General features: G+C 42.6%; 2 protein-coding genes across 2 annotated transcripts in view; one reads left to right on the plus strand and one right to left on the minus strand.

The window, feature by feature from the left end:
• The window catches only part of fntb (farnesyltransferase, CAAX box, subunit beta), a 147,514-nt gene extending 126,836 nt beyond the window's left edge, over positions 1 to 20,678 (plus strand). The window contains exons 9-12 of the mRNA XM_070878945.1: positions 13,528 to 13,660; positions 16,991 to 17,102; positions 17,901 to 18,015; positions 18,965 to 20,678. Of these exons, the coding sequence (XP_070735046.1) occupies positions 13,528 to 13,660; positions 16,991 to 17,102; positions 17,901 to 18,015; positions 18,965 to 19,069 (465 nt within the window). The 3' untranslated portion in view covers positions 19,070 to 20,678. The remainder of the gene's footprint in view (positions 1 to 13,527; positions 13,661 to 16,990; positions 17,103 to 17,900; positions 18,016 to 18,964) is intronic.
• A 1,224-nt stretch (positions 20,679 to 21,902) lies between these two features.
• The window catches only part of max (myc associated factor X), a 50,517-nt gene continuing 45,451 nt past the window's right edge, over positions 21,903 to 26,968 (minus strand). The window contains exon 5 of the mRNA XM_070878948.1: positions 21,903 to 22,259. Coding sequence (XP_070735049.1) covers positions 22,132 to 22,259 — 128 coding nt within the window. The 3' untranslated portion in view covers positions 21,903 to 22,131. The remainder of the gene's footprint in view (positions 22,260 to 26,968) is intronic.

Below are 26,968 nucleotides of genomic sequence, written 5' to 3' on the forward strand. Positions count from 1 at the left end.
AGATATGTGAAGAGGAAAAGATTAGTGAAGACAAATGTAGGTCCCTTGCAGTCATAATCAAGTGAATTTATAATGGGGAACAAAGAAATGGCAGACCAATTGAACAAATACTTTGGTTCTGTCTTCACTAAGGAAGACACAAATAACCTTCCGGAAATACTAGGGGACCGAGGGTCTAGCGAGAAGGAGAAACTGAAGGAAACCCTTATTAGTCAGGAAATTGTGTTAGGGAAATTGATGGGATTGAAGGCCGATAAATCCCCAGGGCCTGCTAGTTTGCATCCAATTGTACTTAAGGAACTGGCCCTAGAAATAGTGGATGCATTGGTGGTCATTTTCCAACATTCTATTGACTCTGGATCAGTTCCTATGGATTGGAGGGTATCTAATGTAACCCCACTTTTTAAAAAAAAGGAGAGAGTAAACAGTGAATTATAGACTGGTTAGCCTGACGTCGGTAGTGGGGAAAATGTTGGAATCAATTATTAAAGATGAATTAGCAGTGCATTTAGAAAGCAGTGACAGGATCGGTCCAAGTCAGCATGGATTTATGAAAGGGAAATCATGCGTGACAAATCTTCTAGAATTTTTTGAAGATGTAACTAGTAGAATGGACAAGGGAGAACCAGTGGATGTGGTGTATTTGGACTTTGAAAAGGCTTTTGACAAGGTCCCATACAAGAGATTAGTGTGCAAAATTAAAGCACATGGTATTGGGGGTAATGTATTCACGTGGATAGAGAACTGGTTGGCAGACAGGAAGCAAAAAGTGGGAATAAATGGGTCCTTTTCAGAATGGCAGGCAGTGATTAGTGGGGTACCGCAAGGTTCAGTACTGGGACGTCAGCTATTTACAATATACATTAATGATTTCGACAAAGGAATTGAATGTAATATCCCCAAGTTTGCAGATGACACTAAACTGGGTGGCAGTGTGAGCTGTGAGGAGGATGCTGGGTGGCACTGTGAGCTGTGAGGAGGATGCTAAGAGGCTGCAGGGCGACATGGACAGGTTATGTGAGTGGGCAAATGCATGGCAGATGCAGTATAATGTAGATAACTGTGAGGTTATCCACTTTGGTGGCAAAAACAGGAAGGCAGAATATTATCTGAATGGCAGCAGATTAGGAAAAGGGCAGGTGCAACGAGACCTGGGTGTCATGGTACATCAGTCATTGAAAGTTGGCATGCAGATACATCAGGCGGTGAAGAAGGCAAATGGCATGTTGGCCTTCATAGCGAGAGTATTTGAGTATAGGAGCAGGGAGGTCTTACTGGAATTGTACAGGGCCTTGGTGAGGTCACACCTTGAATATTATGTACAGTTTTGGTCTCCTAATCTGAGGAAGAACATTCTTGCTATTTGAGGGAGTGCAGCAAATGTTCACCAGACTGATTCTCGGGATGGCTGGACTGACGTATGAAGAAAGACTGGATTGACTAGGCTTATATTCACTGGAATTTAGAAGAATGAAAGGGGATCTCATAGAAACATATAAAATTATGACGGGATTGGACAGGTTAGATGCAGGAAGAATGTTCCCGATGTTGGGGAAGTCCAGAACCAGAGGTCACAGTCTAAGGTAAGGGGTAAGCCATTTAGGACCGAGATGAGGAGAAACTTCTTCACTCAGAGAATTGTGAACCTGTGGAATTCTCTACCACAGAAAGTTGTTGAGACCAGTTCGTTAGATATATTCAAAAGGGAGTTAGATGTGGCCCTTATGGCTAAAGGGATCAAGGAGTATGGAGAGAAAGCAGGAGTGGAGTACTGAAGTTGCATGATCAGCCATGATCATATTGAATGGTGGTGCAGGCGCGAAGAGCCGAATGGCCTATTCCTGCACCTATTTTCTATGTTTCTATGTTGTACCTTTCCAGTGCTTGGACTCAACAGGCACTGGACTTGAATTTTTTGAATTACAGAAGTGGTCATGGTACTTGTGATCTTCAAGAATTTCATGTGGAATGGCTCACAACCCTCTCTTTCTGGCCACAGTATCTCCAACAGTGATCTGATTACAGAAGTGTGAAATTTGTGGAGCTTGCATGGGGCATCATATAATCTTGAGTTAGCATTCACACATTTTGCTGCAGGATTGTATTGAGGATCCGCTCCAAACCCATTAACTGCTGGCTGACATCTTATTTTTATTCCCACAAGGAATAGAAGTAGACTTCTGGGAAGCAACTTCTGCTGAGCCCATAAAATATTACTGGGTTCTGAAGGAAATGCTGGGTGAGATGGAATTTGTCATTAAACTGATGGAAGGTGTACATGGGTTTTATAAGCAGAGACAAAGACTGTAAAATTAATAGGGTGATGACAAATTTGTGAAAACAATTGTGAGGCCACAGTTGGAGTACTATGTAATTCGGCACATCTCATTATAGAAAAGAAGTGAAAGCCATAGAGCGTATATGGTGTCGATTCACCAGGAGAAAACCAGGCATGGGAAACAATTTCTGAGGAAACGCGTGAGCTACAGGGCCTGTTTCCATTGGAGCTGAGAAGGGCAAGTGGAGATTCAGTACAGGTTTTTAAATTGATTAAGGGTATTGAGAGAGTGAATAAGGAAGACTGTTTTCTTCAATTGTGCGTTCAGTGTCGAGAGGTCATGAATTTAAAATTGTCCGAGTGCAAGGAGAGAAGTTAGCAGTAATTTGTTAATGCAATGAGTTTAAAAATGGAAGACTTTACCACAGGTAGTAGTTAAGGTAGAGACCACTGCATCCTTTAACGGAAGAATAGATCAACATTTGAAGCAAAGTAAAAATATAGAGAGACCCAAGTTCAGGCAGTGAGGCTTCGGAAAAACCTGCAAGGTAGCTGTTAGGCCTGGCACTTTCCCAGATTGTTACTTCTCATTGGATATTCAATGCCCGAAGATTTGGGCATTGAATGATTTTGTGCACTTTCCGGTGAGTGGGCGGGTGTCCCGCAGTTTCTTGTTACTGGACTAGGACTTGGACATATAGAGCAAGGCACAGTAACTACAAATTCTCTGCTGATCTCAGTGGTGCCAGAGATGAGGTTGCCAATTTGCTCAAATAATGCAACAGTTGTGTTTTGCAATCCCCGTTGTAGGGTGTAGGTTAGGAGCTTCTTGTCATCTGTTGGCAGTATTTGGCTCTGGTATGATCGGTGAAACTGTTCCCACCCACTGGTAATGAGCTATTTAGTTCCTGTGACAAAAATGAGATATCTTTGTCTTGTTTTGATTCATTGGCTGTACGGGTAAATACAGTTGTGGTACATAAGCATCTTAAAAACCAACTGTGGATCGCGTTCCTTAACCAAGCTTGTTTTGCAATTTTGCAAGGTTTGTTGATTTTATAGAGGATAGAGAAAAGAATAACTCAAATATAAACAATTTTGTGTGATTTGGTTCTATTTGTATAAGATTGACTGCTCCTTTCTCAGTTTGAGTGGTAGGATATTCAAAATCCAAGAAATCCCGTTAACTCTTTAGTTGGGATTATAAAAATTGGTCGGTCCAATTTATGAATCTGAGAATGAGATAGAAAATTATTTGGAATTTCCAAGGAAACGTTTAGATTAACAGGATTTCTATAGTGTAGAAATTGAATGAAAAGAAACAATATCGTTTCAAAGTTATATAGAAAGAGTTAGCTCAGTTCTCAGAGTTACGATTGTAATGTCCATTCAGGGAAGTAGGAATGTCTACTATCAGTATGTAACAGTATGATATGATTACTTTCTTGCTTATTCATCTTTTGTAAAATAAATTCACTTGATATTTTTAACTTAAAACTAGGTCTGATGTGATGCCCTACACTTTCGAAACCTGAAGTGAGATCTTAGAGGCACAGAATAAATTCAGCAGCTAAAAGCAATTACCAAACCGAGTTTGCTGTTCGCTTCCCAGGCACATTACTGAAAGCCTAACTAGATGGCAAAGCAAGAATAGATGCTGTCAAAGGTATGGGGAGTTGGGCTCACCCACAAGTGATCTAAGACATGAGAGCCAAAATAATCTCGAGTAACAAGATTAGAAAGGAACTAAAAATGTAATCGCTCCCATTTTGGTGCTCTCTGTTCGGTGCCTCCTCTTGTGGGAATCTTTTATATTTTGTATCAGATCTCTCTGGGTTTGCAGTCTCTGCACTTTGGCAGAGGTAAATATCTGAAGCATCCACTAACGGCTACCCTGGCAGTCTCCCACAATAATGTAGAGCTCCGAGTTTTCAGCAATCTGGGAGGGAAGTTACCTAGAGAGAACTGGAGAGTATCTGAAGAATGAGCTGGGATGCCTGTTGGCCTTATTATCAGACTGTGTGACTCTTATTAAGTAGGATTGCTACAAAAAGAAATAGTCAACCTTGCAGTACATCTTGGGTGAGTTTGAATAGAATGTGAATTCTTTCTTTGTGGGATGCAATAGTCACCAGCCATCTACCAGGACCACGTCATTCCCTTCCAATTGCTCTGGACAATCTGTACCTACTAAGAACTTGTCACATAATTAGTGTAGCGCAAGATCTTTACCCCGGGTTTGCAGAGTTGGTTGGGACTCAAGTTAGGGAGAGATTGTCCCTTACTAACTGGTAATTATTAGGCCCTTTTTCCACTTATTGGGCCTGTGCCAAGCCACATCATTATTTTACCCCTTCTGACTGAGAGGATCCTGTGCCTTGATTTCAGGCGGTTGTGAATTCAAAGCCCGTTCCAGGACTTGAGTATTCTAGTTTGACACGACTGAGAGAGTACTGTATATTTGCAAGTGCCATCTTCTAGTTCTGTCTTCATGTTCACGTGGTTATAAAAGATCTCATGGCAGTTTTGAAAGAAGACAAGGGTGTTCTTCAAGTGTCTTGGCCAAAAATTAATTCCTCAATCAATAGCACTAAAATAGATTATCTGGTGATTCATCTAATTTGTTGTTTGTGAGACCTTTTGTGCAAATTGGTTGCCACATTTGCCTACAAAACAACAGTGACTACATGTAATAAGTAATTAATTGGTTGTGAAGCGATTTAGATGTCCTGAGGATGGGAAAGGCATTACATAAATGCAGGATCTTTCCTTCTTTACTTTCAAAGACATTTCATTTCTGGAGTTCGAGGGCATGTCTACAGACGTATGCTGACCCTGGCGATTGTGTCACTCTTGGCTCTTGCTTGGAATATTATCATCTCCTCAGTGTGGAAGTTGTGCAAGCCTACTACAAAGGCTCTGTGCTTTGTGGGCATGAGATCTAGCGTTCTAAGAATTTTGTCCAGTGTTGACGAGCTAAGGACTCTATATGGGCTACAATTCAGGGGAAGCATGTGACACCTTCTGGGCTGCAGTTTTGGGATGTTTGCCAAGTTCTTTATGGTTCCCTGGAGGATGATTATTCAGTATTGACTTGCTGCCTTCTTCTGAATTCTATGGGTGAATATATTTACAGCAATCAATGTTGGAATCCAGAATTCCTCAATTAGGTGGCTAGCCAATTCATAAGATTACCAGAAGTGGTTGCTTTAATTAAGTCTCCTTTCCAGTTTTTTCATGTGCTTAACTTCCATAGATTAGTCCTTGCTTCCTCTGAACCAAAATGTGACTTTATTTACCAAATAATGTTGGGAGGTGGACAAGGAATTATTTTACCAATAAGATGTTCTCTGGAAATAGTACCACCAGCATGCATTCCTGATCTTGCCTACTGATGAAAAATACCAGGCCATAAGACTTGGACTGGAAACGAAGAATCAAGTTTATTAAGAACTAAGATTAACAGCAGTAAGATTCAAGAAACAGCAGAATTAACTCGATTACAATAATTGACTTAACCTCAGTAGCAGTTCTCTGCAGCACCTTTTCACAACTTGGACCATACGATTTGATGAAAAACTTTTATATAGGAAGGACAACCCTACAGAGCCCTCTGTTTAGCTTCTGGCCCATATAGCGATACAATAAGAAGGGCACCAAAGACTCCACCCCCAGTACTGTCTCTATTCCCTTTGATCCAGGCTAGTACAAATAAAGAGGGAAAGCATTCATAATGAAATAAAGCTATAACTCACTATGAAACATTTATTGACGTAAAAGACTGACTGACTTCAATAATTTGCATTTATAAAGCACTTTTAATGTAGTCAAATGTCCCGTGGCACTTAAAGTTAGGTTTTCATGGGTAACCGTGTGGCCTTTTGGATACCAAAGAGGCAACGCGCATACTTAAGGTCACAGCTATTTTTCAAGAGTCTTGCATCCAAGATCCCCTGGGGTGATAAACGGGTCATTTTCGGTTGGCAGGTTGTAACTGGTGGGCTGCCGCAAGGATCAGTGCTTGGGCCTCAGCTATTTACAATCTATATCAATGACTTAGATGAGGGAACCAAGTGTAATGTATCCAAGTTTGCTGACGATACAAAGCTAGGTGGGAAAGTAAGCCATGAGGAGAACTCAGAAATACTGCAAAGGGATAAAGACAGATTAAGTGAGTGGCAAGAAGGTGGCAGGTGGTGTATAGGGCCCAAGTTTCCACACGCGCCTAGAACGGCGCAGTCCCGACCATGACGCCCGTTTTTCGCGCCACAAAGTGCGCCTAAAAAAATCCTCGGTATTCTCCACCTACCTGCAGGTCCTCTGGCCCTCGGCGCAGCCAGCACAAGCTGTGGGGGGGGGGGGCGGAGCCAGGTCCCTGCGCTGAAAACAGTGCCGGGACCTCTGCACATGCGCGCTACAGTGGGCACGCAAGTGCAGTAGCTCCAGGCGCCGAACTGTGTGGGAGGGGCCCGAAGCACGCAGACCCTAGCCCTGGCCGAATGGCCTCACTGGGGCTGCGTGAATAAGGCTCCTCCCACGGCCAGCTCCTGCTCCCCGCCCCCGACCAGACCCGACTCCCGCTCCCTGCCCCCTTCTGCCTCCGGACCAGACCCGACACCCGCTCCCCACCCCCTCCCTGCCTCCGGACCAGACCCGACACCCACTCCCCACTCCTCCCCCCCCCCCCCCCCCCCCGCCTCCGGACCAGACCCGACACCCGCTCCCCACCCACCCCCCTGCCTCCGGACCAGACCCGACCCGACCCGCACTCCTGTTCCCGCCCCCCCGACCCGACCCGCTCCCCAACTGGACCCGACCCGTGCTTCTGTTCCCGCTCCCCGCCCCCCGACTGGACCCCGACCCGAGCTCCTGTTCCCACTCCTCGACCCGACCCGACCCGCGCTCCTGTTCCCGCTCCCCGACTGGACCCGACCCGACCCGACCCGACCCGCGCTCCTGTTCCCGCCCCCCCGACTGGACCCGACCCGACCTGACCCGCGCTCCTGTTCCCGCTCCCCGCCTCCCCGACCCGACCCGCGCTCCTGTTTCCGCTCCCCGCCCCCCCGACTGGACCCGACCCGACCCGACCCGTGCTCCTGTTCCCGCTCCCCGACTGGACCCGACCCGACCCTTGCTCCTGTTCCCGCTCCCCGCCCCCCCGACTGGACCCGACCCGACCCGACCCGCGCTCCTGTTCCCGCTCCCCGCCTCCCCAACTGGACCCGACCCGACCCGCGCTCCTGTTTCCGCTCCCCGCCCCCCCGACTGGACCCGACCCGACCCGCGCTCCCGCCCCCCGACCCGACTCCCGCTCCCGGACTGGACTGGATCGGATCCGACCTGACCTGACCTCCCCCTCTCTCTCTCTCTCCCTCCCTCCCCCTCCCTCCCTCCCTCCCCCCCTCTCTCTCCCTCCCTCCCCCCTCTCTCTCCCCCTCCCTCCCCCCCTCTCTCTCTCTCCCTCCCTCCCCCCCCCTCTCTCTCTCTCTCTCTCTCTCTCTCTCTCTCTCTCTCTCTCTCTCTCTCTCTCTCTCCCTCCCTTCCCCCCTCTCTCCCCCTCCCCCTCTCTCTCCCTCCCCCCGACCCGACCCAACGCCACCTACCTGTAAATCTGTGTGCTGGGGACGGGCCCTGCCCGTTCAGCCTTCGGTCCCGAAAGGCCTGCCTGAAGCACTTTCACACAGGTAGGAAGATGGTTTATTTAATCTTTTCTTTGCTTATAAATGTTTATTCAGGTTGGATTTATTTGTATAATATTTGTAGAAGTATAAATAAGGATTTATTGTAGAATTTAATGAGTTCCCTCCCCCCCCCCACCTCATTCTGGACGCCTAATTTGTAACCTGCGCCTGATTTTTTAATGTGTAGAACAGGTTTTTTCAGTTCTACAAAAATCTTCACTTGCTCTATTCTACTTTAGTTTGGAGTACGTTTTCACTGGAAACTTTCAAATCAGGCGTCAGTGGCCAGACACGGCCCCTTTTGAAGAAAAAATTCTGTTCCAAAGTAGAACTGTTCTACCTGACTAGAACTGCAGGAAAAAAAAATGTGGAGAATTGCGATTTCTAAGATAGTCCGTTCTCCACCAGTTGCTCCTAAAAAATCAGGCGCAAATCATGTGGAAACTTGGGTCCATTATGTGGGAAAATGTATAATTATCCATCTTGGTAGGAAGAATAGAAAAGCAGAATATTTTTTTTAAGTTGAGAGGCGAGAAAATGTTGGTATGCAGAGGGATTTGGGTGTCCTTGTACACGAATCACAGAAAGTTAACGTGCCGTTACAGCGAACAATTAGGAAGCTAAGTTCCCTTTCAGCTGCACAGTGGCGCAGCGCTCCAGGGAACCCGTGCAGCCGGCTTGCAGCTTTTCAATTAAAAAACACGCATGTACAATATTTTGAATTGTCCACGCGGCGGCAAATAAATTAAGAGAGAAAATTATTGGGAAGGCAGATGGTATTGCAAGGGAGTGGTAGTACAAGAGTAAAGAAGTCTTGCTGCAATTATATAGGGCTTTGCTGAGACCATACCTGGAATACTGTGTACAGTTTTGATCTCCTTATCTGAGGAATGGCATATTTACCTTGGCGAGAGTGCAACGAAGGTTCACTGGATTGATTCCTGGGATGAAAGGGTTGGCCTATGAGGAGCGATTGTGTAGATTGGGCCACTATTCTCTGGAGTTTAGGAGAATAAGAGATGTCATTGAAACGTATAAAATTCTTAGAGCTAGACGGAGTAGATGATGAAAGGTTGTTTTCCCTAGCTGGAGAGTCTGGAACATGGGGTCATCGTCTCAGAATAAGGGGTCAGACTGAGATCAGGAGCAATTTCTTCACTGAGGGTTGTGAATCTTTGAAATTCTCTACCCCAGAGAATCTGCCTCAGTATTGACTATACCTTCCAATTTGATTCAAGACTGAGAACAATAGATTATTGGACACTAAGCGACTCAAGGGATGTAGGAATAGTGCGGGAAAGTGGAGTTGAGGTAGAAGATCAGCAATGATCTTATTGGATGATGGAGCAGGCTCGAGGAACTGTATGGCCTACTCCTGCTCCTATTTCTTATGTTCTTACAGGTCAATTTCCAAATGTCCTACAGAGCCCTCTGTTTAGCTTCTGGCCCATATAGCGATACAATAAGAAGGGCACCAAAGACTCCACTCCCAGTACTGTCTCTCTTCCCTTTGATCCAGGCTAGTACAAATAAAGAGGGAAAGCATTCATAATGAAATAAAGCAATAACTTACATCTATTGCATTACCCTTGTCTACTCTTTCTGTTACTTCTTCAAAGAATTCAATAAGGGTGGTCAAGTATGACCTTCGCTTTTGAAATCTGTGCTGACTATTCTTTACTATATTTTTGGTTTCTAGATTACATCTTTGAGTAAATATTCCAGATCCAACCTCTTTTTCATTAGTTCCTGGGATGTGGGCATCGCTGGCAACGCCAACATTTATTGCCCATTCCTAATTGCCCTTGAGAAGGTGGTGGTGGTGAGCCGCCTTGTTGGACTGCTATAGTCCGTGACATGAAGGTAACCCCATAGTGCTGTTGGGGAGGGACTTCCAGGATTTTGACCCAGCATCCAAGTCAGGATAGTGTGTGACTTGGAGGGGAATTTAGAGATGGTGGTGCTCCCATGCACCTGCTGCCCTTGTCCTTCCAGGTGGTAGAGGTCGCGGGTTTGGGAAATGCTGCCGAAGAAGCCTTGGCAAATTGCTGCAGTGCATCTTGTAGATGGTATACACTGTAGCCACGGTGGAGGGAGTGTATGTTTAAGGTGGTGGATGAGGTGCCAATCAAGCGGACTGCTTTGTCCTGGATGTTGTCAAGTTTCTTGTGTTGTTGGAGCTGCACTCATTCAGACAAGTGGAGAGTATTACATTACACTCCTGACTTGTGCCTTGTGGAAAGGCTTTGGAGAGGCAGGAGGTGAGACACTCGCCACAGAAATACCCAGTCTCTGACCTGCTCTTGTCGCCACAGTATTTATGTCGCTGGTTGATGGCGAGGGATTCGGCGATGGTAATGCCAATGAATGTCAGGGGCGATGGTTCGACTCTCGCTTGTTCGAGATAGTCATTGCCTGGCACTTGTGTGGCATGAATGTTAGTTGCCACTGATCAGCCCATGCCTGAATGTTGTCAACGTCTTGCTACTTGCAGGCATGGACTGGTTCATTATCTGAGGAATTGCAAATGGAACTGAACACTGCAGTCATCAGCTGACCTTATGATGGAGGGAAGGTAATTTATGAAGCAGCTGGTTGGACCTTGGACACTGCCCTGAGGAACTCCTGCAGCGACATCCTGGGGCTGAGATGATTGGCCTCCCAACAATCACAACCATCTTCCTTTGTGCTAGGTATGACTCCAGCCAGTGGAAAGTTTGCCCCCCGGTTCCCAGTGACTTCAATTTTACTAGGGCTCCTTGATACCACACCGATGTCAAGGGCAGTCACTCTCCCCTCACCTCTGGAATTCAGCTCTTTTGTACATGTTTGGACCAAAGCTATAATGAGGTTTGGGGCCAAATGGTCTTGGCAGAACCCAAACTGAGCATCGGTGATCCGGTTATGGTAAGTATGTGCCGCTTGATAGTGCTGTTGACGACAGCTTCTCTCACTTTGCTGATTGAGGGTAGACTAATGAGATGGGTAATTGTCCGGATTGGATTTGTCCTGCTTTTTGTGGACAGGACATCCCTGGGCAATTTTCCACATTGTCGGGTAGATGCCTGTGTTGTAGCTGTACTGGAACAGCTTGGCTAGAGGCACGGCTAGTTCTGGAGCACGAGTCTTCAGCATGACAACCAGGATGTTGTCAGGTCCCATAGCCTTTGCTGTATCCAGTGTGCTCAGCCATTTCTTAATATCATGTGGAGTGAATCGAATTGGCTGAAGACTGGCTTCTGTGATGGTGGAGGCTGAGACGGATCATCCACTCGGCACTTCTGTTTGAAGATGGTTGCAAATGCTTCAATCTTGTTTTTTGAACTCACGTGCTGGGCTCTATCATCATTCAGGATGGGGATATTCATGGAGCCTCCTCCTCCTGTTAATTGTTTAATTGTCCACCACCATTAATGACTGGATGTGGCAGGACTGCATAGCTTTGATCTGATCCGTTGATTGTGTGATCGTTTAGCTCTGTTTATAGTATGCTGCTTCTGCTGTTTATCATGCATGTAGTCTTGTGTTGCAGCTTCCCCAAGGTGGCACCTCATTTTTAGTTATGCCTGGTGCCAACCTAGCATGTTCTTCTGCACTCCTCATTGAACCAGGGTTGGTCCCCTGGCTTGATGGTAATGGTAAAGTGAGGGATATGCCAGGCCATGAGGTTACAGTTTGTGGTGGAATACATTTATGCTGCTGCTGATGTCCCACAGCACCGCATGGATATCCAGTTTTGAGCTGCTCGATCTGTACTGAATCTATCCTATTTAGTACAGTGACTGTGCCACACAACACAATGGAGGGTGTCCACAGTGTGAAGATGGGACTTCGTCTTCACAATGTGCGGTGGTCACTGCGACCAATACTGTCATGGACAGATGCATCTTGTCACAGGTAGATTAATGAGGGCGAGGTCAAGTTATTTTTTCCCTCGTGTTGGTTCTCTCACCACCTGCCACAGGTCCAGTCTGGCAGCTATGTCCTTCAGCACTCAGCCAGCTCGGTATGTAATACCACTCTTGGTGATGGATATTGAAGTCTCCCACCCAGAGTACATTTTGTGCCCTCAGTGCTTCTTCCAAGTGGTGTTCATCATGGAAAAGTACTGATTCATAAGCTGAGGGAAGGTGGTAGGTAGTGATTAGCAGGAGATTTCCTTGCCCATGCTTGATCTGAAGCCATGAGACTTCGTGGAATCAGTGTTGAGAACTCCCAGGGCTACTCCCTCCCTCCTGACTGTATACCACTGTGCCGCCAGCTCTGGTGGGACAGGACATACCCAGATGGTGATGGAGTCTGGGACATTGGCTGAAAGGTATGACTATGTCAGGCTGTTGCTTGACTAGTCTGTGGGACAGCTCTCCCAATTTTGGAGGAAGATTTACATGGTTGACTGGGCTGGGTGTGACGTGGTCGCGTCCGAAGCCTAGGTCGATGCCGGGTGGTTCGTCCTGAATTATTATTTATTGCTTTTCGTAGTGGTTTGGTACAACTGAGTGGCTTGCTAGGCCATTTCAGAGGGCATTGCTGTGAGTCTGGAGTCACATATAGGTAAGAATGCAGATTTCCTCCCCTAAAGGGCATTCGTGAGCCAGATGGGTTTTTACAACAATCTGATAGTTTCATGGTCACCATTACTGATACTAGCTTTTTACTCCAGATTTATTTAATTAACTGAATTTAAATTCCCCAGCTGCCGTGGTGGGATTTGAACTCACGCCTGTGGATTACTAATCCAATAACCACTGTGCTACCGTACCCGTATCCGACCACCGATGTTAAGCTAACTGGTCTATAGTTCCCTGGGCTTGTTCTATCTTCCTTTTTAAATTGAGGAATAACATTAGCTGTCCGCCAGTCCTCTGACACTATTCCCTTTTCTAATTAATTTTACATATATGTAATAGTGCTTCTGCTATCTCCTCCCGAGATTCTTGTAATATGGGCGAATGTAAATCATCCGGTCCTGGGATTTTGTCCTTTTCTAACTTGGTTAGTTTAAATGCAAGTTAAATGCTGTTGTTGATTATGAATGTGATTGGTAATATATACGGATGGGATAATAAATGAAAAGAGAACCATTCAAACTTACAGATCCAAAAAATGAGTGTGAAGATAATGTAAATTGTCTTGCGACCAGCAAAGTTGAGGTACATAATAGCCACATAATAATAACTAAGGGCAATTAATCTATGCAGTAGTTTTGTGTTAATTTTTGTGAGAAGGGGAAAGGACTGGTAGGTTGAAAGTTAATCCTGAATTTTCATTTCAATATGAAAATGAACTAATTTTGCTACAAATGGGTTATTTTGCAGCATTGTGATGTTGAAGATGTATGATTACTCTGCCCTTTTATAGGGAGCTGAGGAGGTTGTGACTGAAGGATAGGTGTACATGTGCCTACAAAGTTTGTATTAGGTGATGATGGATGAGCTGAGTTCTCGGTATTGGGTAAATGTTGGAGATCTGTTTAAAAATAATGTGAACTTCAGGAAAAGCTAATGATTTGACGAGAACAGTCTTGATATCTTGATATTCTACACGGTGACATTCTCTTTTGTACAGCGCTGGGTGACAAGTCGGCAGATGCGGTTTGAAGGTGGATTTCAAGGTCGGTGCAACAAGTTGGTGGATGGTTGTTACTCATTCTGGCAAGCTGGACTCTTACCTCTCCTGCACCGGGCACTACATGCAGATGGTGAGTGTAAAAGTATCTGGTAAATAATGCTGCATGCTAATGATCATATACTGCAGTTAATGCTCAAATTGACAAATAGACCAATGGGAAAATATTGGTTTTCAAAAATATCAGTCAAGAGAACTTGAGCTTTATATATTGAAATTACAGAGCAGACTTGCATTAATGTGCTTGTTGCATGTTTACACTTTGGTGGCTGTGTTCTATGGTTCACTCTGTAGCTTACCTGGAAGAACAGCAGTTTTACCATGTGTATATACTTCGGTTTTAGCATTGGTTTGGGTCCACTGAGTTAAAGACAAACTTGAGTCAAATCTAAGGTTTGAGTTTGCTCGAAGTAAAATTGTGAATTGAACACACCTGTTAAGAGATGTATTTAAATTCACCAGAAATTTAATTCACTCCTAAGGCATTGTAAGTGAAACAACAAAACTTGCATTTATATAGAACTTTTAATATTTTTTTTAAATCCCAAGGCACTTCACATAAGCGTTTGGAAAAATGAATGACAAGCTGAAGAAGGAGAAGCTTGGTCAAAGAGCTGGGTTTTAAAGAGGGTCTTGAAGGTGGAGGGATTTAGGGAGGAAATTCCAGAGAATGAGGCTTGGGCAATTGAAGGCCGCCAATGGTGAGGCAAAGGGAGAGGGTGCTATACAAGAGTTGTATGGTTAGAGGGGTGAGGGAATTGTTGGCTTCAAGGAAATTAGAGATTGGAGGGGCAAGGCCGTGAAGGGCTTAAAAAAAAAAAAGATACAAATTTAAAATTTGAGGCATGGAGGACCAGGACTCATGGATGTCAGCGAGGACAGGGATGATGGTTGAGTGGGACTTGGTATGTGATAGAATATGGGCAGTGGAGTTTTGCATGAGCTGAGGTTTATTGAGGGTGGACGATGGAAGACTGACCAGGAAAGCATTGGAATAGTCAAGTCTGGCGGAGGCAGAGGTAAGGATGACTTTTAGTAGCAGATGGGTGGAGGCAAGCGATGTTACGGAAGTGGATGTAGGCTGTGTTTGCGAAAGAGGATTTGAAATTGGGAACTCAGTTCAGGGTCTAATAGTGCCCTTATATTGCGAACATTGTGGTTTAGGCTGGGGAGATGGATGGAATTGTTGGCATGGGTACAGCTTGTGGTGGAAGCCAAAGACTATGGGGAGAATTTTAACATGGATGAGATCATGATTGGGGGGTAAGGGGGGGTTAAATCGGGAAAAATTCTGAGCGCGTTGGGAAGCCGGCTCCAACTGCCAGCTTCCGGGTTTTACCAAGGTGGGACAAGGGGCGGGCAGCTAACCGCATTTTAAATATGATAATGAGGCTGGCAGCCTCTGATTTAACCTGCCTTACAGGTTTAACAGAGAGCGGTCGGGTTTCCCAGACTTGCGGGCTTCCCATCCAAAATCATACAACCCCCTCCCCACCCCACCCGCGCCTAAGTTACTCGCCCCAGTAATATACAGCCAATGTCTGGTCTTGCTAGCTTTCAGCTGGAGGAAATTACGGCTCATCCATGACTGGATATTGGACAAGCAGTCTGACAATGCAAACGCAGTGAAGGAGTCGGCAGAGGTGGTGGGGAGGCAGAGCTGGGTGTTATGTGCATACATATGGAAGCTGACCCCATGTCTGTGGTTGCTCTGGCTACAATTTGATAGCTAAGAATAGAACCAAGAGAGGGTAGTCCCACTAAGCTGGACAAAGGAAGAATGCCCTTAGAGGGGAATGGTGTGGTTGACTTTGTCAAAGACTACAGAGCAGTTAAAAAGGGTGATGAGGAAACATGAACCACAGTCACAATGACAGAGGATGTCATCTGTGACTTTGGTGCAGTGGCAGAGCTGGAAACCTGATTGGAGAGATTCAAAGATGGAGTTATGGGAAAGATGGCCACAGATTTTGGAGGCCACAAAACATTTGAACTTTGGAGAGGAAAGGGAGATTAGCGATGGGAGCGGGAGGCTAGTCTTGTAGGTGAGCTTGAAGAGGGCATGAGGGCAGATGGGAGAGACACTACAGAAAGATGCAGGAAATTTTTTGTTTTGGTGCAAAAGGAGAAGCGGGGGGGGGCAGTGCAGAAGAGGCAGCTGACTGGATGGTTTCTCTCTCTGACAAAGAAATCCATGAGGTCAGGGGAGATAGGTTTAAAAAACTCGGGTTATCTTTGCTTTTCAGGATGAACCTGGTGTAGAGGGTGGTTTTGGAAGAGGAGGTGGACCGCTTGATGTGGTCCAGCCAGATCTAATGATGCATGGCTAAACCAGTTGTGCACCAGGTACACTCAAGAATGCGCCACTTGTACCTAAGGGAATGAAGGTGGGCCCTAACAGGGGGCATGTCCAGGATGGAAGAGAGTTACAGTTTTGCCGGGGACCAGGCCATCAAAGGTGGAGGTGAGGGAGTTGTTGAGTAAATGGATGCCTGTAGAAGTATTGTAGTGAATGGAAGGCCAAAGGCTAAGCAGTTGGGAGTTTTCAAATGCAGTTGTAAATGACTTATGTGTGGAGGGGAGGCGAGGGTTGGGGGGCGGCAACAGGGAGAGCTTTTTTCAAGGATGGATGCAGGAGGAAGTGGAGCTGGAAGAAGGTTGGGGGATGTGGATGAGGGATACAAGGAAGTGGTGGGAGATGGCCATATTTAACAACATTATAACTAATTTTAGCAACTGAGTTATGTTGGCATCAGTGTTTTTAACTCTGAATATTTTTTTGAATGTGTTGAATTTATTTCCAGCTCCACTAATTTTGTTGTTTTGACTTTTGGTGAGAGGTGGAGGATTTATGTTCCTCAAGTGAGGGGAATGCTACTTTCTTTTTGTCTTCCACCTTTCCTCTCCCCTTAACTTAAATCACACTGAATGAGCGTGTAATCCGTCCTCATCATGCATATTAATGATATCCAAAGGTCCTGCTGAAACTTCAACCTCTGAAGGTTTCCCCATTATTGCAATGTGGTATTTCCTTTCCAATTTCTCACATTTATTGCCATAAGTAATTGGGCCAAAACTGCACAAACTTAGTTCAATAAGAGTTTACATCCTTTAGATGAAGGGGCGTTTCATCTTGTTCCTCTAGACTGGATTCAAGCCGAGATTCCAGAAGGACAGTGCTCTAAGTTACTGTGCTACACATTCCTTGTAATTCAAATAGATGTGAAGGCACTGACTTCGGTAGACACAAATATGTTTACTCATTCCAAAGCATTTGGAATCTTCTCAAACTCGAAACATTTCTCTTTATTATTTCAATATTAAATTCCCTTTTTCTTGCTTTTGGATAGATTTGCACTGCAGTTTTGTGTGCTGATTGTACTCTACTGTAATGCTTTTGTAGGGAAAGATTCTCTCAGTATGACGCACTGGATGTTCCAGCAAGGAGCACTTCAAGAGTACATCCTACTCTGCTGCCAGAATTCCACTGGAGGACTGCTGGACAAACCTGGCAAGTGAGTGGTATTTTCATACTGGTTCAGTACATTGTCACTTGACTTGATAGGGCTGAGGTTTGTCCTTGAAGTAAAATACTGATTGGAGGATGCACCCTTAATGAGTGGCTCTGGTAGAGGCATGCATGTAAAGTGCCCACTCGACAACTTGATTGTGGAATGAACTGTAGAAAAGGAGATCTAAAAGGATAGGTGAGAAACTGAAAACATAGTTGGTGGGAGAGGAGACCTGTTTAAGATTTTGTGGCATACTGTGCTACTTTTAGCATTAATTCTGAATTGTGGCCAATTATTTTCAGTTTCATAAAATCCTTCTGCCTTTTTTTTGCCAATGTTTCAATATCTATGCTAGTTAATTTTGGATCTACCCTTGAACACAAACACACTTTCTTGGATTCTGGTCAAGCTCACCATCTCTGGTTTATTGCCGGTTTTGTTGACTTCCAAGATATTTAACGTCTATTAAATATTTATTTTCAATGGAGAATTGCAGAAAAAGGTTAACTACAGTTTGGAGTAATGCTGCAGTAAAGACAACCAGTTCTATAATTTGTTAGTTTCATATTGTAAAGAACAGTACAATCTCAAGACCTCATTATCATGTGTAGTCTGGCAGTTTGCTGTAATAGTAAAATCATAGTGAATTTTTTCTCTCGTAGATTCGACTAAAGGAGACTCCATGACTATAGAAATTGAATGTGGTCCATTGGACAGTACTGGCTTTCCTGGACCAAATGATCTTATTCCATACATGTGTGTTCTTGCATTGAACCTTGTCAAATATTTTCCCCCCCTCAGATCAAGGGATTTTTACCATACCTGCTATTGTCTAAGTGGTCTTTCAATAGCACAGCACTTTGGTGGTGGAGAACTTCTGCATGAAGTTATTGTGGGTGATGTAAACAACCGGCTGGTAAGCAATGTTTGCTGCATGGAAGAAATGAGAGACAAGTAAATAAAGCCTCCCTGAAAGATTGGTCATGAAATACACAATAAATGTTATTAGAAAGTTATAGTGAATTATTGAGCTCAAGTCTTTATTTGGCAATCTGTAGTTTTCAATATAACATTTGTGATGCAGATATATTTAACAGTTTTGCTTTGAATAAAGATTATTTTATATTGTTAGCATTGAGGGACATTTGTCAAAGCCTAGCTACATACTGAATCTTCCTAAATTCCTTTGCGTAGTTTGTGTCTCTTGATGCAGTTAGCCATCCAATACAGTTGTATATCTGAGATGAACACGAACATCATTAAAAGGAGATATTTTATGCAAAATTTGCATGATTGTCACCCAGCCCAGGCAGAGTGGCAATAGAAATCTCAGGAATTCCTCCACTGTAATCCTCCAAGCTTAATAGGTTTACAGCAATAACCTCCTCCAAATCTTTTTAATAATGGCTTTAGATCCCAAGTTCTAACGGCACATAGCCATGTTCAAAGCTGTTGATTAATAGTCACTTAGTTTCTTTGTAGAGGCTCTCATGGGACCTGTGTGAGTTCTAGTTACCAGCACTAGCTTGGCAATATTGCTAAGTTTTCATTTTCCAAGTAATGATTTTCTCCTTTCTATGTAGACAGTATATCTCACTCAGATAAAAAATCCTTTAAGTGTTTACACTTCTTTTGTAAATCTTACAGGTTAACCAAACAATTTGGTTATTAAGATTTTTCCCCCCTGTTTATGTTTGTCTCCTTGTTAGCAACCTCCCAGTGTTAGCAGGATAAAAGATAGATAATTCACCTTTAGTTACAGATGGCTCAAATACATTTTGGATCAAGTCTCTATTGCAGTTTTATTTATACTTGCATGGAATAGATGTGGAAATATATATTGTAAAATATCTTTTTTTCAACAGGAACCAACCCATCCTGTATACAACATTGGTCCTGAAAAAGTAGCGCAAGCTGTAATACACTTCCTCAAGCTGCCAATTCCACAGATGAAGAATAATTCAAATTAAATTAATTATGCATTCAAAATAACTACATTTCAAAGTACTAATTGTATAACCTCAGTGCAAAGAATTGTGGTTTGCAAAGTAAAATGGTTCAACATGGAGCAGGTACTAATATGAAGTTATTAGCTTCTTACAACAACAAAACAAAGCCATTGGAATCGCATATAGTGTGGCTGAATTATCCAGTCTATGTTCAGCAACTTGCCCCTGAATGCTGCAGAAACAGAAACAGGTATCTGTATGTGTTCTTAGTTTCATGACTGGATCTCTCAGAAAAGTAAATAGGATCGGTGTAAATACAGCACTGTGCTTTTTACTAGCTTCAGAAGTAATTGATCACAGTTGCAATAAAAATAATCTTTTCAAGCTTTCCATTTTGTCTGGATTAATTTTCACCGTTTAAGAACAGTTCTTTGCGCTTTCTTTTTCCAAAGAAAAGACTTGTGTTGAACAACTAGAAAACTGTAGAATGTACTGGAGTTATGTCGAACAATGTGCTGTATGTTTTGCTAATTACAGCATAATATTAAGATGGGTTTAATTGAGAGAATAATCAATCGTAGAACCTTGTATGTGAAAATCATGTCAGAGGAAGGCAAAGTAAAATGTAATAACTTGTTCTTTAAACTTTGCCTTTGTATTTTATGCTGTGAGAGTGGCCCCAGCACTGTTTAGTAACAAAGACATGCAAGGCTATCTGTGGTCCAAAGACGAGCCGTAGCCTTGCTGAGTGCATCACCTGGCACTGATCGTACTACTCTTCACACAATAAATTGTAAAACATAGAACTCCCAAGGTTTCTGAGAATTGCAATCAACAGTCCAAGTTTCAAAGCAGCTGTGTTTACTGGAACTTGAGTGACATAGATATTACTCAGTCAGTGGGTTGCACAAAACTCTCCAATTATGGCCAGGTCATGACTGGAATCATCTCTGTATGTATGTAGCATGCTCTGTAGCCCTATGGAAAGATCTTGCATTGTGAGGATTATGTTTTTCTAATTACAGTTTGTATTGATGTGAATAAAATTCCTTCTCTTCACAACAGATTGGTTGTGAAGTCATGTTAACAGATAAGTGCCTGACCTTCACTTGGTGCCTCCTCACTGCATTTTGTCTGTGATTGTGATCCATCGCTCCCATCATAGATGGGTGTACTAACTACTGCACTAAACTCTTCCTCTTTCAAAACTTCTTCAGATAACTTATTTCCAACAGTTTGATTGCAGGTATAAATATTGAACTTCATATTTGGCTCTGGCCATAATGATGATTTTATCCCCATAACGTCAGTTGATTTTAAAAATGAGTAACTGAAGTCTGTCTGAAAATTATGAGATGCCGTGTTTGGTTTGCTTGCCGACAAAATTAAACTTCCAGCAGGTTGTAAACAATCATTAATGTGTCCCATGTGTGTTTTTTTTAAAGTGATCAGAAATGAGATTGTTGAAACATGGCAAGTGAAGTTACAAATGGATTTATTTAAAATAATAATTTGCCAGCAAATTTGTGGCCTTGGCCGCCTTCATCCAAACCCATCTTGTGAACTTGCATGTTCGATCACAAAGGTGCAACTTGTATACCTTTTTTGGCTGTTTAAAAATAAAATAAAATGTGCCTTCATTTTGAATTTCTAATCTTGTTTACAAAAAGTTTATGTCTTGATATCCAAATCAGAAAGGATGAACCAGCATTGTTAAAATAACATTAACTGCAATTGGACAATCGCTTGTTATCACCACATTAGCACAACAGCAACATCTGTGCTAGAAAATGTCATGGAATCCTGAGCTAATGAATGCAGTGTGTACATTTTTATTTAGATATACAACTTTTTCACCCCTTTCCCTAATCTGACATAGATCTCAGGCTATATTTAAATAGAAGTGGACTCTTTGCTCATTGCAAAGATACTTATTTTCTTTTTAAATGTTTTTATTCCCCTTGCGATTTCTTCCCTTCCTATCCTGAAGTGTTAACTTATGCTGGGCCTGGTTCCACAGGCACACCTGGTACACACCCAATTCATCATGTTTTGTGAATGAGACAGTCAGGCATTTTGTTTGATTCAGGATGGCCATCAAAGTTGTGCCTCGTCTTCCCCTTATTGATGCCCGCACATATACAATTTGCAACAACAACCACTGGATGGGGATCAAGAGTAAGAACTGGTTTTCTCCTCCCTAGCCCAGGACCCCTTTGACTAAGCGTACTACACCGCCTTCTGCTTGGCACTGTCCCTAGATAAGATCAGGTAATTCTGCCCAAGCTGGGAATGGAACTTGGGACCTTCCTAGTCTGTATGGCTCAATAAAATACTGGCTTTACCAAACGTACCATCAAGGGTGGGAAGCTGTCCTCTTTTTCTAAAATCATACTTGCTCAGAAGTTTACAGTCTTTTTCAGCAAAAATACAGCAGCTTGAACTGATTGTAATGAGCTTATTAAATTGTTATTGCCAGAATTACTAATGTGCAGGGTAATCCAGAGAAAAGTAAAACTCATTATCTTGAGAAATGTTATTTTGTTCAATAAACAAAACAACATTCTTTCTTGTATTGTAGTTGATTTATAAATTTAACGTAATCAGAAATACTGATGATTTTTTTTTAAACTTTCCGCAATTATAGTGAACAAAGTAAGGCAATTTCCAGCATTTTCTGTTTATATTTCAGATTTCAAGCATCCGCAGTAACGCAATTGCCTCAACAAGCCTTTATGCAAACTGAATACCGAAAATGCTATGGTTCCAGTTATTTAGTCACAATTTTAAATATAATCAAAGCAGAATAAAATATAACGTGTTTTCAAAATAGTAGGTCACTTCTTTGGTAACATATTAACTATACCCAAGTTCTTCAACCACTGATTTTCAAGTTTCTTTTTTCCCGATTTGACTCAAAAATTGTCTTCAAATTAAATGTTGCTTTTTCAGCTCAAAAGTAAAACGCAACAAATTTTGGATTTAATTAACAACTTTTTTGGAATAAACGGATGCCTTCAAGTGCATAATGAACATTTCCAACTATCTTCAACCAATCCAATGCTAAAATGAGTCCATGTGCATCATTGGTTGCATCCACAGGCTCCCTCTGCACCTCTTGCCCTGGAGTTTAGTTCAATGCCTGTACTTGATCCAGGACGTGAGGGTATGTAAAGAAGATTTGTTTCCACTGGTTGGTGAATCGACATCACTAGAGAAGAGTGAAGTTAGGAAATTAGAAGAAATGTTTCCACTCGAAAGTTATTATAACATGAAAATACTTTACCATAAGTGGTGATTAAGGTAGAGATGATAACCTCATTTAAAATGGAATTTAAAAAGGAAGAATATAAAATGATAGGGGGAAAGGGATTGGAATAGATAGCTTACCAGCACAGGTAAAAATCCAATTATTAAAGATGTGGCATAACTGAGTTGGGAATTGTGTATCTGTAAAGCATGCACCCCCATGTTCCGCCACCAGGGAGCTCATCCCCTGAAGTCCCAAGGGATCCCTGTATATAAGCCGGCCCCTAAGGCCTGTTCCTCACTCTGGAGTGTCTTATTAAAGACTGAGGTCACTGTTATTTTAACCTCCCTGTGTGCAGCCTCATCTGTGTTCGGAACACAATAGGAATTTAATGCTATTTTGCCTGTTCCCTGAATTTCTTTTGTTCTAAATTGAATTGTAAAAAAGACCAACAGAATTTTGCACTTTTCCCTGTGAGCTGCGCTTTGTTCTGTGCGGCCCATTTCTTTTAATACGCAGTTCCTTTCAATTCTTGCGCATGCGCGGTATTTACAATGTATAAGCCGGTGAGTGGCCAGCGCGGGACCTTTCAGATTACTGAGCGACTGTGCATGTGCACACCTTAGCAGGAACATTAATTTGGGGGTTTATAAATTGGCATTAAAAAAGTGTAAGAGTAAACAAGTAATGATGAATTTATACAAAATATTGCTTAGGCCATAGTTACTGAGTACTGTTGCAGTTTTGCATGCCCCATTATAGAAAGGCATTGAGAGCTTACAGCATTAATTCACCAAAATGATGACAGCGATTGGAAACTAATTATAAGGAAAGACTTGAGATATTCGGACTATTTCCACTGGAGTAGAGAATGCCAAGAAGAAATGTAATTGGAAGTTTTTAAAATGATAAAGAATTTGATTGTGTGAATATGAAAGACTTTGGGATCATCAATTTTAAAATGATCACTGGCAGTGAGGAGAGAAGTTAGCAGAAATCTTTACACAAAAGATTGTTAAAGCATGCAGTGCCTGGCCACGGGGAGTGGTTGAAGCAGAAGCAAATGCATCTTTTAAGGGAAACTTGAATAATTAGAGAAGAGTGGACTTTGTTTTCGACTGCTTCAGTAAAAAGCTGGCAAAGACAGATGGTCTGAATGGCTTCCTGTGCGGTAGAGTTCTATGTTTAGACTTGAGCAGAGGTGCTGTCATTGATGTTCAGATTTCTTAAAAAATAGTTCAGACAAATTAGACACTATTTTCTTCCCATGTTGTCCAGTGTTTTCATGTAACTAAACTCATAAAATGATGACATTGCTTTTTTAAAATTTTTGTTCTCTGGATGAAAGATGCTGGGGAATGAAAATGTTTCCATTTTTGAAACCCAGTGTCAGCATAAAGCACTCCTAGGTCAGGTTTAGCATAATTTGTATGGATTAAAGGAAAAGAAAGGACATGCATTTATATAGCACCTTTCACGACCTCAGCACATCCCGAAGCACTTTACAGCCATTTAAGTACTTTTTGAAGTGTAGTCGCTTGTAGGAAACGTTGTAATATTGGACCACTGTTGTATTATTGGAGCAAATCTTTCTGGGAAAATATTGGTGTGTTAATGACACACACCGTTATTCATGAAAATTGGCCAGCAAGTTCAGGGGATTAAGAAATACAATCTCCCGAACTCACCAATCGATTTATGCCGCTCGGTTGTTTGCTTCGCACAAACAGCATCTTGCCCTTCGCTGCTCCGATATTTTTTGGTGGTGCCAACAGGCAGCCTTCAAATTTCCTCTCAACTTGATCCATAGGTTGAGCTGTGACTTCTTGTATTTGGGGTGGATGCACAATTTGTGTTGCTGTGAGATGCCAATTCTCTTTCAGGTGAGTGCAGCAATTATTTGCGATTAGCTTAACTCTTGTGTTTTGCCATGTCCGTGTCAAATTTCTGGACCCACTCTAACTTTCTATTGCCTTCCAAACCTTTTGTTGCTTCTGTGCATTACTGGTCATATGTGTACATCTGTGAAGTCGTGTGATTGTGAGATGCACATTGGAGGCCTTTTCTCATCCCTGCTGCTGCCATATGCTCAACCCTAAGGTTCTATTTTGCTGATCATCTAACTGAGCATTTCTCCCCTTGGGCAAGAGCAAGGGCGAACTCATTTTTGTTAAAAAGTAATTATTACTCTTGATAGTGAACACCTAAAATTGCAATGGTCATTTCTGTAAATTATTAAACCAGCCAATGCTGTCTCTGAAGGTGTCAACTTTCCCATCAGCAAAATACTGCTGACTTGTTATTTTGTTCTCTTTTGGATAAACTTTAGCGGTCTTTCTTCCAGTTGTGAAAATTGATGATTCTTTTAATTTGCTTGAGATTACTCAAGACTTTTGGATCTGGTTTGAGTTATGCCCCATTCTTTAGCAATGTTGATGTTCTATTTCGAGGCATCCTTTAATTTTACATTACTTTCTTCCTGTACTTTCTACGTGCTTTACAAACATTAAAAAAATAGGAACAGAAGTAGGCCATATGGCCCCTCGAGCCTGCTCCGTCATTCAATAAGATCATGGCTGACCATCAACCTCAACTCCACTTTCCCACCAGATCGCCATATCCCTTGATTCCTCTAGAGTCCAAAAATCTATCCATCTCAGCCTTGAATATACTCAAAGACTCAGCATGCACAGCCCTCTGGGGTAGAGAATTCCAAAGATTCATGATTCTCTGAGTGAAGAAATTCCTCCTCATCTCAGTTTTAAATGGTATACCCCTTATCCTGAGACTATGCCCCCTATATTTAGACACTCCAGAATCTTATATGTTTCAATGAGATATTATCTCATTCTTCCAAACTCCAGAGAGTATAGGCCCATTCTACACAATCTCACCCCAGGAATCAATCTAGTGAACCTTTGTTGCATTGCCTCCAAGGCAACTATGTCCTTCATTAGATAAGGAGACTAAAACTGTGCACAATACTCCAGGTGTGGTCTTACCAAGGCCCTGTACAATTGTAGCAAGTCTTCCTTACTCTTGTATTCCAACCCCCTTGCAATAAAGGCCGACATGCCATCTGCCTTCCTTATTGCTTGCTGTACCTGCATGCTAGCTTTCTGTGTTTCTTGTATGAGGACACCCAAAACATCAACATTTAAAAATTTCTCACCATTTAAAAATATTCTGTTTTTCTATCAAAGTAAATAACCTCACATTTCCCTACAGTATACTCAATCTGCCACAATGCCCACTCATTTAGTCTATCTATATCCCTTGCAAATGCTTTGTGTTCTCCTCACGGCCTACTGTCTCACCTGGCTTTGTACTGTCAGCAAACTTGGTTACATTATACTTTGTCCTTTCATCTAGCTCATTAATATAGATTGTAAATAGCTGAGGCCCCAGCACTGATCCTTGTGGCACCCCACTAATTACAGCCTGCCAACCTGAAAAAAACCCGTTTATCCCTACTCTGTTCTCTATTTTTGCTTTTGCTTTGCCGCTGTCACGCCTCTCATGTTCACTGTGATGTCACAGCAAGTCTTAAGCTGATTGGGAATGATCTATTAATTATCCTTGACTGCTTGCAATGGTGTCCATGAAAATTAACGAGTAACATACCACTGAATGTGCTAACAATCCTTGGCTTAACTTTGCTGTAAGGTGAAGAATAGGCAGCCCAAACTTCCTCAAATATATCTGGGATTGTTATCAATTATGAAATATAACAAAGATAAAATCCAATTAAGTTTTTTATCGAAAACCTGCTTAGCAAATTAAGGAAGGCAAATTGTATTTGATATATGTAGTTTAAGAATGATCTGGTCTAAAGAATGCATCTTCATGAATTGGGTTGCTGATAGTTTTCTGTGTGTTGAATGTAATGCACTATTAATTTGGCTATGTCCCAGGCTGTTTATCTTCTTGCAGCAGTATGTTGGTACTGATGAGATGTTAAACATTCCTTAAATGTTTTAATTGCAAAGAGTGCCACCTCACTTTTGATGGCATTGATTAGGTGACTGAAGATGAGAAATGGTGCGAGTCAAGCAAACTTCTATGTGTAGATTGTGTGATGAAATGATGTATATTTGTTATAACATGATTGTTTCTTCTGCTAGTTCACAAGAATTCAGTTTCGCAATGAGGATGGAATGCCGCAACCTATTGGGCAACAGCTACAACTTAATTTTTAGCATTGAGAATTACCCAATTTCTGGACTTAAAAAATGTGTCTGGAATTGACTGGTTTTGCTGTAAGGTCCAACAAGCAACCGGATAGATTGTTGCAATAGCATCTCATTCAGTCATATCCTCTGGCTGGTAGATAGCATGCCAGTCTGAACAACAATTTTCCAATTGACCCAAACCTTTCATTGGCACTTTTATTCAAGATACTAATCAAGGGTCAAATATATGCAGACCATTTGATAGTCAGAAGTTGTATCTGTCAGTTTTTTTAAATCCTCATGGTCACAGGCTTTGGTCAATGCTAGATCTAAAAGCAAACCGGGGATGAGACTATTAACAACTTTACAGATGAGTGCAGAATAGCAGTGATGGCTCTGCTCACTTCCTATCTCATCCATATGATGGCATACATGAGAAGCAATCCACGCCCACCAGTCAGACTCAACACACGTGTAAATATGTATTTGTTGCATTAT

The sequence above is a fragment of the Pristiophorus japonicus genome, chromosome 4 (genome assembly GCF_044704955.1).
Source record: "Pristiophorus japonicus isolate sPriJap1 chromosome 4, sPriJap1.hap1, whole genome shotgun sequence".
Lineage (NCBI taxonomy): Eukaryota > Metazoa > Chordata > Chondrichthyes > Pristiophoridae > Pristiophorus > Pristiophorus japonicus.